This window comes from Gavialis gangeticus, unplaced genomic scaffold (genome assembly GCF_001723915.1).
Source record: "Gavialis gangeticus isolate Ggan-Ray unplaced genomic scaffold, GavGan_comp1, whole genome shotgun sequence".
In the NCBI taxonomy this organism is placed as follows: Eukaryota; Metazoa; Chordata; order Crocodylia; family Gavialidae; genus Gavialis; species Gavialis gangeticus.
Genome location: NW_017729029.1, coordinates 36,976,328 through 36,989,934, shown reverse-complemented (window position 1 = coordinate 36,989,934; position 13,607 = coordinate 36,976,328). Strand labels below are relative to the sequence as shown.

Below are 13,607 nucleotides of genomic sequence, written 5' to 3'. Positions count from 1 at the left end.
AAGTTTCTTTCGTTACTGCATTTTAGCTTCCATTTCCGGGAGAGCACGAGTAGGAATCTTCTTCATTATGCACCTTTCCGCCAATCTTGGCACCGTCTGCAAACGTTATCAATTATTTAGAAGAAAGCCCCTTAAATATTTTAAATGTTTGAAGCCAAAAAAACTGACCTTGGTGAAACCCTACCCATGAGATAAAAAAACAAAACACCTGTCTAGTTCATGATGATTTTCAGTGTAAAATTACTTTTTGAGGTCCATTCCTTGTTTTTAACCCCCTTAATAAGTGCTATGCTGATTTTGCATCATTCTAATTTTTTTATCAAAATATAGCGTGTTACCAAATCAAGGACCCTATACAAGTCTAAATATGTTACAATCAGTATATTACAATTATATTGCAATATAAGTATATATTAGCTATATTACAATGATATTACAATAAGCATATTATAAGTATATTACGATTTAGACACAGCTGGCATGGTCTGCTTCACTTTCAGGCTGGGTTTAATTGGGTTGTTTCACTTTCCTGGCCTCAGGCACCGCCAGGGAAGCATTCGAAATCCCAATGCATCCATTTCCTCTCCCCGCCCCTCTCCACCTCCCAATCATATTCATGTACTTTAAAATAAAAGATCTCTCTGAATATTCTTTCTAAATATTATGGATCAGTTCTGCTGTACTAGGATTCCTTTGGACAGTATTGTGAGCCTAAAATAACTGCCACGTGTACCATCAGAGAGTGGAAAAGTTTGCTACCACCCAACACAAACTCCCTTATTTGTTCCTTCTAATTTAAATGGCCACACAGAGGTGCAATTGGAAACAGCACAGAAGTGACAGCAGGTGTGACATGGGACGCCAGGGGGAGCTACTTTTCAGTTTGGAAAGTTGCTGAGGTTTGTAGAAAGTTCACTCGAGATATGATTTCTCACCGATACAAGCTGTGGTTAAAACCTGGGTCCTCAAAGTACTCAGGCAGCTACCATGTACTGAAATCAAAAGGAATTAGGGGCACAGATCTGATCTCGGATAATGTGAATTAAGTTATACTACCCGACGGTATGTGACAAGGACAATTAGGACTTGTAGGTGAAGAAGATACCACTTATAATGACCTTCCCTGATATCTAGTACCCATTCTGATCTTGTATTGGTTTTACACCAGGATAACTTCTCTTTCAGGAGGAAACCCTGTTCTATAGCTACGGCTGTATCACTTTGTAAAATTTGTAAATAATCTTGTTCTTGTGGCAACCTGTAAACCAGTTACACATTACACACGCATTAGCTGGCCCCAGGCACTTAATATGATGGGAAATATCACCGAGGAGTTTAGCAAATGCAAATGTAAAGGTGAATTGAAGTGAATGATAAGGACATCCTAGTTTTAGACATTCAGGAAACATTACTATGCAGTGTGTACACAGCAGGTGGCGCTCCACCACTAAAAATATGTTAAAAGAAGTTGCCAATAGCCACCCGGCCAAAGTATAAAATCAGACAGGCCAAAGGTATATTTTCTTTCCAGACAAGGTTCTTTGGGTAAATCTGGTATCTTTTATTAAACCAACTCAAGTAGTTGGAAAAAGTCTTCTTTGCAAGCTTTCAGATACAAATACCCTCTTTCCAGTGTCACAGCTATCACAGTAAGCCACATGCTATCAAAAGTATGTGTATAAAGCCGTGACGTTCCATTCTGATTTCAACCATCCATTTAAATAAATGCAAGACCAAAGGTCCTAGTTAGCAACATACTAAAAATATTGTCCAATATTGTCCACCCAGCATGGTGCAGGGTGCAGTTGGAGGTCTCAGGATATGGGGGTGAATAGAGGACTCTTTGGAAGAGGCAGCATGGCAGAGGCAGTTAGGCAGAGTTGCCACCTCAAGAACATTTATTTTTACCGATAATCTGCAAACTTTTCACGGACAATCAAACTTTTTTCACTATGTTTGGTATTAAATCCCTCAGTTTGAACCTGGCCCCCACTGCTGCCATCCAGAGCCTGTTAGAAGTGTTATATTCACACTATGTAAAATGTATCAGTAAAAAAGTATGCTCATCAGTAAAAAGTTTGTCAGTTAAAAAAAACCTACTTGGGTTAGCAACCCTGATTGAAAGGCACTTTAAGTTCTTAAAAAAAAAGCATTTATTGGAGTTGACAGGAACAGATGAGGGGAAATATGCCTATTATTGCAAAATATCTCCAAGAACACCTTGCATCAGAAAAGCACATTTGGTAGTTAGAGAAAGCCGCTTAGGGGACATTTTTCAGTTTGGTGAGAATCGTTTCTTAAAATGAACGACATCAAAGATTGCAATCTGGAGCATGGGAAATATCTGAGGTTTGTGTGATAGGAAAAAGTGCAACTTGTGTGTGAACTCTGTCCAAGAAAAGTATGCAGAATTCGGCACAAATTTATCTAATTTTCCACGTTTCATAGAATTGTAGACTCTAAGGCTGGAAAGGACTACTTGATTTAGTCTGTCCTCCTGTATAAACTGGCCCTAGGGGGGTTTTTTTAGTTATCCTTATCACTAAGAAAACTACATGCTTATGTCAAGATTCAGTTTGTCCAACAGCAGCTTCTAGCTATTGCAACTTCTTATGGCTGTGACTAGGAGGCTGAAAACCCCACCAGGCACTGATCTCTTTTCTGTGTATAAAAGTCACTTCTCAGCCATTTCCTTGATAAAATGGATAGATGGAGTTCCTTAATGGTCACTATTTGAAGACTAGCTGTCCAGCCCTAGGTCACTAGTGTCAGTCTCCTATGAAGTCTCACTGATATTTCCATGTCCTTCTGGAAAGGTGAATACCAGAACTGGGCAGAGTAGTCAGGGCTTACCAGTGCCATCTGGACGCAAGATCTTTTCTCCACTTTTACTTGATATGCCACTTATGCTCCCAAGAATCATATTAGCACTATCATAGCATTGCACTGAGAGCTTATGTTGAGGGGCTTATGATGAGCTCCATCTCCTTTTCCGAGTCACAGCTCTCCAAGGCAGCAGCATCTACTGTATTTTGCCAACAGTAAACTTTGATGACACCTACAGAAATTTAACTAGTTACTGAACAGAATTTCTAAAGAGGAGTACAAAGTGTATTGGAAGGATATATAATCCACTGGGCCCCTATCTCTAAACGTGCTTAATGAAAACCAGATCTCTCATTTAGCATGTTATAGTCTGATTGACTCGCTTTCAAAAACCATTTGAGATCCCACTGACTTCATCGGGCTTTGGATCAGGCTCCAGTGCTCTAGACATAATTTCAGGTGTCAAGGGAAATGACAAATTCATCCTTGTTCAGTTTTACCAGTTGCAATTTCTGTGTCTGGACCTTCTGAGCAAAGATAGTCATGTATGCACATAGATAAGAAGGCCACAAGCCAGACCAAATGCTGCGCATCTCCCATTCATTCCTGCTAGTTCATTCCCTTGACGTCAAGCAAAATGCATTTTAGGCAATAGATCTATGCCACAATCTTTATTCATGGCTCTCCTCAAGGTATTTTAAGAAACAAAATTTCTTGCTGGGGCTATGTTTTCTAAACCTGATGCCTCAAGCAAACATCTAAACATCTGAACCCGCTTTGCTCTGTTCACACTTCTGCTTGGGGAAAAGTGTTTTTCCTAGATGGGGAAGGTCCTTTTCTAATGCTCATCATTTCTGTCACCTGGTGTACTGCTTGGTTATCTCTTCTATTGGATCAACCATCTCAGCTGCTAATTTGGCTTGGATTTTCTGGATGATGAGAGTCTGGGTGGCTCTATGATAAACATCAGGGTTATTGCAGTGGGGGATAATTAATATCCAACAGAGAGAACAAAGATTGGATGGATGTGGGAAATGACTTGCCTCCTCATCTCTGGAAACATGTTCTTCATAGTGGTGAGGAGCAAGCTTGCCATCTTGTGCCTCTCCTGTGCTGGTGCTGTTCCTTAGATTACAAGAAGCTCCCAGTCCACAAACTTTCCAGCCTAAATAAAGAGGCTGAAAAAGGATGCCAAGGAAGGATTTGCAGTGTGGAGATGAGGTTACTGATAAGATAAACCATGGCACAGTGGCAACAGAAATTATCACCCACAAGGTATATCTGGCTATACTGCACATGGCATGGGACCACTGTAGGATCTCAGTAACATTAATCAGGAACTAGTAGATAAAAAAGATAAGGTAATCAGTCAATTGAAATCAGTAAAATTTTCAAGAGTCTGTAGATCCCTGTTTGGATAAGAACTATCTATCCTTGTTACGAAAGTTTGAAATAATAGCTGGAGCCAAGAATACCGCACTCATTAAACATGGAAATAAATTGGGCTAAACCCAGTGTTGGTAGCATGAGTGCAAGTCCTCTAAAGTGAACGTGCTTGCATCAACTCCAAATGGGGTCCTATAAATTGCTTATAGTTGAATTTAAATTGATGGACCAATTCAGCAGTATTTAAAATACAGTCTTTTTTAAGTGTGCATTTTTAATTAGGTAACTTTTTTACACAAAGAACTTTTCACAGTCAGATGGGAGAATCTGCCTGATGAAATATTGACTATCCCAATTAGGTCTCCAAACATCATTCAACAGCTCCAAATTGACTAATGGCCATTGCATCAAATGGGTTTCCACCTTAATCTTTAGTTCTTGTCTGAATGATATTAATACGCATTGTTTATTATTAATGAGCACTGGAATGTGATTATAACGGAAGCAATTAATGCCTATCATATGTGCCTGCAAATACAGTGCAAGAATTGAATATATGGGTAATGAATCACTTTCACAGTTAAATTCCAGTTTCTGAACTGCAAACTATCTTCAGGACAATTTCAGCTATCAGGACACTTCCATCAGGACTACTGTCTTCATTTTAAATTAGACGTGTTTGTGTCCAAACGTTGTAGCTTGTAAGCACTATTCCAGGTTGGGTTACACAACAGTAGATATGTGTTCTTTGCAAAGGGTCTTTTTTTTAAATTTATTGCTTGTATTTTGATATCAACTGTCATCAAGATTAAGGGACAGATCCTTAGGCATCTAAATGCTAGTTATGTGTCTAGCTGTGCCCCATTCTACCCTTCTCAAGTCCTCCTCCTCCTCCGTCTTGCTTTTTACAATTGATGGGAAAAAAAAGATGCTTCAGAGTCAAATAAAATTGCATTGAGATTCTCAAATGCCACACAGATGCCTAATAGATAAAATAAGGATCTGGCCTTAAGGATCCTTTAAGCCCAGGGGAAAAAAAAATATCCATTTCAACTGCTTCAGTGGATCGGGCCAAGAAGATGTGTTAACCTTATCATCAGGAGGCAGTGGCAGGCTGCTAGAAGGAGAAGTTGATTTCTCCTTGCCATCCAGCAGAAATCCAGAAGCAAATAAAACAATGATACACTTGTCAAGCTGCTAGATACTAGTCACACAGTGCTGGCCAGTCTCTATCCACTCCCTTAAGACGAAGCAACAAATGTGCTTTATCTTGGCAGAAATGAAAAATCTTGGACATTTTTATATGGTAATTTGGGGGGTTGCTTCCATTAACCACTGGCTGTGATTTGGTGGTCCAAGGCGCCGCCCTGCCCCATATTTATCTCTCATATGTATCTTCTTTGGATTTCTCCTCTCCCTAAAAGTCGGCAACTTAAGCTTTTAAAACTAGCCTGAAAGAAAAACTAATGTTTTCTCATTCCCACACTGAATGTTCTGTGGGGTTAAAATCATCCGTCTCTCACTTATGTTTCTAAGTGCTTCAATTCTTTTTAATCTACTAAAATTAATTGTCCAAACCCTGCTACCTTATTCAAGTCAAAATTTCAAAGTCAACAAGTGTTTTGCCTAAATACAGATCACTAAATTTGGTCTGTTTTTGTTTTTTGCAACCCCCACCCCTCCCAAAAACTGTTTGCATCGAACTTTTAATGAGAGTAACAGCTCCAATGCAGGACAGTCCTCCTTTGAGAAGGGGGTTAGACTAGATGTGACCTTCTGAGGTCCCTTCCCACCCACACTGTCTATGATTTTATATCTACAATCATCTACAAGTCTGGATCAATAAGATTATTCTGATGATGATTCATAAGCCTTCTACCTGGACTGGCTGCATATTTCCATTTGTTTGTGGAACATCTCTGTTAAAGCAGATGCTGTAGAAAGATGCACTTTTGGCTAACTGGAGGAGCCTTCCAATGACCAGCAATACTCTTACTGTCAAAGAAGTGACGGTTCAAAAGAAAGGTTAGCTGAAGATATACATTAGTTGGTGCCTGGATGGGGTAAACCAGCTTAGCACAGACAATGTGCCAGTAGAGATGCCACAGTGGAATGATGAATTGGGGAGGGTCTCACAACCCCATGTCTGGTCAGTCGGTAACCTCTTGCAATCCCTTTTCTCGTCTGAATTTATCCATGATAATTGAAATTTGTAGGGACCACTACCCTACTGATAGCTGGGCAAAATTAGGATGTACCCCCAAGTTTAGGCACTAATGAGTTGGAGGCCTTAGTGAACATCATGAAGCGGGAGATCAATAGGATGACTGCAGCAGCAGTCAGGATCTTGGAGTCCCCGGGGCCAGGTAAGATTGACCCTCCCATCCTCTGCCAATTCCTTGGCTCTTGCCCTCAGTAGGGTTTGGCCCAGGTCACAATAACTTCTTAATTACCCCTTTGATCTCTGCCTTCTACTGGCTGAAATCTGAACCACTCAAGCAAGTAATAAATATATAAACAGCTAATAACAGTATTCATATACTGCTAGTGAAGTCATAAGGGTATGTTCTTTCCAGAATCCACATTCAAAAAAGAAAAGACAAGAAAAGGAAAGAGAACTGCTGCTGCCAAAATGACCATCTTACTCAAGGTTGGGGTGATGTTGTAGTAATGACGGTTTAGGAAGTATATAAGAGACAAGGATTTTTTTTGGAGTTAGCTTTTATTGGACTGACTTTATAGATGGAAGAGAAGTTAGACAAGCGATCAGTCATAAAAGACCTGAATGGATCTCTCCCAACTATATAGTAGTCCATTATACCCAGCACAACAATGGCCATAAAAACCTGGGTGGCCAGAGTAGTGCTATGCCAGTACTACTCTACAGCTATATAAATCAGTACAGTTAATGTTCATGATGTAAATGTGAAATGCATTAAGACCTTGATCCAACTGCCATGAAAGTCAAGACTTGCACAGGGACCCAGATGCTGAGAGAAGGCATTTGCACTGATGGTGACTTTTGGAAGTTTTTACAACAACTCTTAAATTTCAGTTTGGACTCATGTCCAGCGGTGATGGTAGGGCATGCTGTAGGGCCAGTTTATTCTGCTTGACCTTGAAGAAAAGTTAAGGGACTAGAGTCCTGCCTAGCGTGCTGAGATGAGGTCCATTACAATGCAGCGGTGGTGCTTGGTAGAGAAGAGGATCTGTATTTGATTTTGGGACAGCGCTCAAGGCAGCCTGTCAGGGCCCTGCTGGTAGAGACTGAAAGCAAATGGGTCTAGAGACCAGTGGGCTAAAATCAAATATTTTTTTAGATCAGTTTTGTGATACACTGGAATACAGCTGTGGTCCCACAACAGCTATTTCTCTGTTTAAATTATATGCAAACACTTCCACTGATAGGACCCATCCGGCTGGGTTGGACTGGACCACACCAGTACTTCTGCCAGCCCCAGCTCCTGCCTGCCTGTTGAAAGGCACACCAGAAGCCAAACTGGACACTTAACTTTTCTCAACCAAAGAGGAATTTGTTCCAGGGGAATTGGTCACCTTTGACCAATCCTTGCCTGGAAATACTCTCTCTGCAAGATAAGCACGCTGCATTTGGCATGGCTGATGTTTGCACATGGTGCAGTATCAAAGTAGTCAGGTCTCCTGAGTGTTTTTCTTTACTTCTAAGATTATCCAGCTGAAGTCCAAGATCAAACCATCACCAAGCAATAATTTAGTTAGCACTGGCCAAGGTAAGCAAGCCAGCTGTTAGCTCATGCTGGGCTCAGTGTTGTTGTGACTTTGTCTCTGCTATCAACACATGAACAAGCTAGCTGAGAGCTCTCTCGGGTGTGTTTGCACCACACCGCAGTCACAGGAGTGCTGCAATGTAGACACAACCTTAGAAATAAAACAGAACGTGATTATCTACAGGAAAGCAGCCAATCTGCAAAAAACTCAGCGTCTTTGGATCAACTTTCTGCTTGAAAGGTGACTTGCAGAAGAAATTACAAAAAATAAAAATCTGGTTTCCTGAATTTTAATCACCTACAAGGGAGGACCCAAAGGGTCTTGTCTGCTTGTTTTAACAACAGAGTTTGCCATCCTCTAAGTTTTTAGGAGGACCCCTTGAGCAAACTGGGCTTTCTAAGGCTTTCACTGAAAGGGCTTGATAGGTTGGCAAAAAGCTGTCCCAAGTGTTGGTGTAAAATGAGTGCAAGCAGAAAATAATACCAAACCCCCAAGTGTCTAAATGAGAATCACTTCCCTTTCCAGTGGGTCAACCTTTGACATGCTTGGTTTCCATCATGACTTAGTTCTCCAGTTGTCCTTTGAACTGGACTTCCTTAGTGTGGAGGTCTGCCAGGGAGCCTCCCTTGCCTTTCCAACTTTTCTAGCCTTGGAAGAAGAAAAGGCAGCAGAAAATGGTGCAAAACTATTTCTCTCTCTTTGCTGGTCCTCTTAAAAAAGAAAAAGAGCTGCATTTTCTTCATAGGGGCCCCACCACAGCTCCCTACAACCAGCGCAGAAGGGAACAAATGGGAAAGAAAGGGCTTGTGACCTGGGGATGAAACTAGGGGCCCTGCTAAGTGTGCTGTAACAGGCACTTAGAGAGAGAGGAACCTGCAATCTGAATAGACAGGGCAGACAAAGTCTGGGCAAAAGTGAGCATCATCCCTAGTGTACTGGTGAAGTCCCAAGGCAGAAAGAGCGTGCAGCTTACCCAAAATCATGCAGAAAGCCTGAGACAGGCCAATGCGTTCAATGCTTATTGTAAGCCAAGCTTCATATTCACTAGAAAATGTTGGCTCCCTTTAAGAAGGTCCTTAAAACTGTTCCGGGGGATTTTTCTTTAGCAGTACGTAAAGGTGGGTACGTACTGCTAAAAGCCGATCGTTGGATGATTGGGAATCCCTGCCTACAGAACCTGTCCAGGACTGGGCTAAAAGTATCAATACACTGCAATAACTTCTAACAGAGATGAAGTCCCTGGGACTTGTCTGCACTGCAAGGAAATCAAATGTTTTATGTGGGACATTCCCAGGCTTTGGAGACAGCACTGCACCAAAGAAAGCAGAGCGGAAGAGCACTCTTGATTTTAAGACAAGGTTCTTTGGGTAAATATCACAGCTTTTATTAGACTAACTGAAGAGTTGGAAAGATTGTTCTTTGGAAGCTTTCAGGTACAAAAACCCAAAAGTTTGCAAAAAACCCCCAATTTTTCCAACTGTTTAGTGGGTTGAATAAAAGATATTGCATTTACCCAAAGAACCTTGTCTACCTGTGTCCTCAGACCAACATGGCTGCAACCAACACCCCCAAAACACAGAAGATACCGAAGTCTGTGGTTTGACAGGGAAACTTCACAGCACGAGAAAGAAAGAAGCCAAATTCAACAGCAATATATAGTTTCTAAGCCTATGCAAGAAACACATCATCATTCCCAGAGGCCTGAACATCTACACTCCCGACTCCAAATATGCTTCACAACTATGCAGGAAGTTTTTCTACCTGAAGGCTTGCAAAGAACAATTCTGCCCACTATGTAGTTGGTCTAATAAAAAATACCACATTTACCCAAAAAACCATGTCTGCCTATGCCCTTAGACCAACACGGCTACAACCAACACCCCCAAAACATGGAAGATACTGAATTCCACAATTTAAATTGGAAACTTCACAACATGAAAAAGAAAGATGCCAAATTCAACAGTGACATATATTTTCTAAGCCCATGCAAGAAGCACATCATCCTTCCTAGAGGACTGAATATCTACAATCCCAACTCCAAATAGGCTTCACAACTATGCAGGAGGTTTTTCTACCCGAAAGCTTGCAAAGACTAATTTTTCCAACAATTTAGTTGGTTTAATAAAAGATATCACATCTACTGAAAGAATCTGGTCTGTCTATGTCCTTACATTAACACAGCCACAACCAGCACTTCCCGAAACACGGAAGATACCAAATTCTGCGGTTTGACAGGGAAACTTCACAACATGAAAAACAAAGCAGCCAAATTCTTTCAGCTACAACCAGCACTCCCAAAACATGGAAGATACTGAATTCTGCAGTTTAAATTGGAAACTTCAAAAACACGAAAAAGAACGACACGTGTGTTTATCTTGCTGGGATCCTATGACCCCAGCTGACTTCCTGGCCCTGGGGCAGGGGCTGGACTCGATGATCCTCCGAGGTCCCTTCCAGCCCAAATGTCTATGAAATGTCTATTAAAATTCAACAGCGACGTATATTTTCTAAGCCCATGCAAGAAACACATCATCATTCCCAGAGGACTGAACATCTACACTTCCAACTCCAAACATGCTTCACAACTATGCAGGAGGTTTGTGTACCCGAAAGCTTGCAAAGAAGAATTCCGCCAACGATTTAGTCAATCTAATAAAAAATACCACATTTACCCAAAGGACCTTGCCTGCCTGTCCCCTTAGACCAACATGGCTACAACCAACACCCTGGACTGGACGAGATTTTGCTTAAAAGCAAAAAGTGCATCACTTCATGCAATGCATCTGCAGCTCTGGGGTCACTTGTGAAGTCTTGAGGGGCCAGCAGACCCTAAAAGAAATGCAAGCCAGCTCGCCCTACTGGCAGGTGAGTCGATCGGTTTACGGCGGAGGGAGTTAGAAGCACGGGCAACTTTGGAAAGTTAAAATCCCGGGCAATTGTTTGGAAACTACCTTACCACCCGGCACCCTTTGCCATCTGTCTGTTACCCCTCCAAACACCCACCTCCCGTCTTCCCACAGGGCCCCATTGTGTGCAGTTCCTGTTTCTCAGGGGTGGAGCCGTGGGAGGCAGCCATGGGTGCTATAATAGGCACCTGCGGTCGGCACAATAGGCTGTGGGTGCTTCTGGGAGAGACAGATTGATGTATTGTGCACGGGGGAGGGGGGCTGTCACTTGAATCCATGTGAACCCAGGCTTTAGGGGCAAGGAAGATTGACAGCTTTTGTAGGTTGCATTTCTCTTTCAAAGCTCTGCTTTAATAGACAGTAAGTTAAGGGGCCCAGGCTTTCACTCCCATAACTCTAACAGGGCAATCACGAGCATTGAGAATTTCTCCCCCCCTCCACCCCTCCCTTGTTATGCATTAAATGATTTCAGTGGAGGAATGTGCAGCATTAATTAGAATTTGTTAGCAGATACCGAGGGGAAAAATTTCTTCACAACAACTATAGGAGGTGTCACTCCTACAAAGCCTTTTTTGTTTTCTCTCTCCATTACATTATCAGTGCAATATGTAAGGTAGTGATTCTTTTCATTTAAATTAAGTGGAAAGCTACTAAATCTTGTTTTATTCTCCAAAAAAGAATACGGTCCTTAACACTTATCTTTTAACTTCTTTTATTTCGTAAGGTTAGTGTTTACTTTTGCTTTCAGTCCTCCCCATTTAGCGACCGATGAGGACGTGTATCCCGTTTTGTGTATCATTTAGCTCTTACAATTGTAGGCAAGTGCCTAGTACATATACAAATTGTCCTCAGATTAAAAACAACCAACGTTAAGATTTAAACTCAAAGCTCCCGACGCTGAAATCCAGACATCCAGCTGCTTTTTGCGATAGATTGTATAATTCACATAAACTTTTTAAAAGGCTGCTCAAACCTAAAAGAAAGTGTCCTGGGCACAAAAGCTCAGAAGAAAACACTGCTTGAAATTTTTTTTGTTTTGTTTTGGCTTTCGTTTCTAAAACTTTCCATTTGACGTGCTCAGGAGCAACAGCTAAAAGCCACCAAAATTAACTGCTAACCTTAAAAAAGAAAAAGCAAACAAACAAAGAAATGTATATGGGGGGTGGGAATCAAGTGAACTGCCTGATCTAGAAACAAAAGAAAAGAAATATAAAAAAGCTAAAATAAGGATTAACAACAAAGCACCATAGATAGAATGATATCACATTTTTAAGTGGTTGTTCGCGGCTTTGAATAACTACCAATTTTTTTACAAATCGGTTGGAGTCCCAGCTCTTAAAAACGTGTAAAGCTTGCAGCAAAGGTGAAATCAGAAGAGCAGAGCCACACTATCGCTTTTTCCTGATATAATGATGTTGGTCTGGACGGGATGTGATAAACACAGTGGTGTCAGCAGAAGCCCCGGACAGAAATGTAGTTACACCAGCAAAACCACACTTTTGCTGCGTAGCTTGGTTTGCTTGTATCAGGAGTTTTACTGTGATGGTCCAAAATGCAGCTTTGCTGGAAAGTTGCACCCGCGTGCTGACTGCGTTGCAGTAGACCATTCCTAACACAGATAGGATTTGCTATCCCTTGCATGCTGAAGTCAGTCATTTTTATGCTTGCTCTGAATGCAGGGAAGTCCTTTAATGTGCGCTAGAGAAACAGTGAATTAAATAAAAAAAGAAAAAAAAGAAAATGTTAATTTTTTGCTACGCAACAGGCCCCGTTCTGATCTTATTAGTATCAGGGTAAATCCGGAGCTGTTTTTGGAGGGCAACGAGCCAGATTCTCATATGATGTAAGCTGGCATAGCTCCCTGGGCTTTGTTGATGTTATGCTAATATATGCCAGTGGAGGATCAAGCGCAGTGGAGTTAAACTTGTGTAAAGGCCACTGCAGGCGGCTCCTACCATTCATACCAAGTAGTTTTCAGACGGGAAATTAACTAGCTACGAAAGGCCGCGGAAAATTGTTCTCCCCCTCTAAAATTATTTCAGAGCAACGTGCAAAGGAAGACATAAGGCATCTAACATCCACGCAGAAGAACAGCCCAGACCAAGTGCTTTCACACCAAGAGTTATAGGCAATGCTTATAAAATGCAGGGGGCTTGCTGATAAATATAGATCAAGACACAAATCAGAGTGCTCCTCCACCCTTTCTAAAATATGCTAGGGGTAAGTTCAGCATGCCATGATTTCGGCCACGGACATTTCGTAATACTGCTACTTTGCTATAAGTCCTAATTAACTAATTAATCAGGTGCTAAAACCAATTGAATACAGGATCTCAGGCAGACAAGTGAAGCTTTACAAGAGCATTCCCCCATCTCACAGACAGTGCAGCCTTTCTTCTTGCTTTTCGGTTCATTCATAAATAAATTAAAGAGAAAGACGGATGTCCCACAGCCAGGCAAGCTGCTACAGTTTTATCATGACAATTTTTTTTGTAGAAAAAAATAATAAAAAATGAGGCACTGCTGTATGTATAAGGTAAGTTTGGTCTGTCCTGAGTCCAAATCACTTATTGCCAAAAAAAGATCACAGAGCGGATCTGATCAGCCAAGCAATGAGCTAGTGCTGTTCTGAAGCTGCAGTTGCATTAGAGGAACTGTATCCGTGCAAAGTCGTCCTCGCTGATATGAATATCTTGCATGCCAGCCCAAGTGCTGTATCCCTTTTTTTTTTTTTTGGCTGATA

At 41.4% G+C, this 13,607-nt stretch overlaps 1 protein-coding gene across 1 annotated transcript in view; it reads right to left on the bottom strand.

Moving 5' to 3' along the window:
- Positions 1 to 2,923, bottom strand: part of LOC109300350 — a 21,226-nt gene extending 18,303 nt beyond the window's left edge. The window contains exon 1 of the mRNA XM_019521034.1: positions 2,854 to 2,923. Within this exon, the coding sequence (XP_019376579.1) occupies positions 2,854 to 2,923 (70 nt within the window). The remainder of the gene's footprint in view (positions 1 to 2,853) is intronic.
- Positions 2,924 to 13,607: the final 10,684 nt, after the last annotated feature.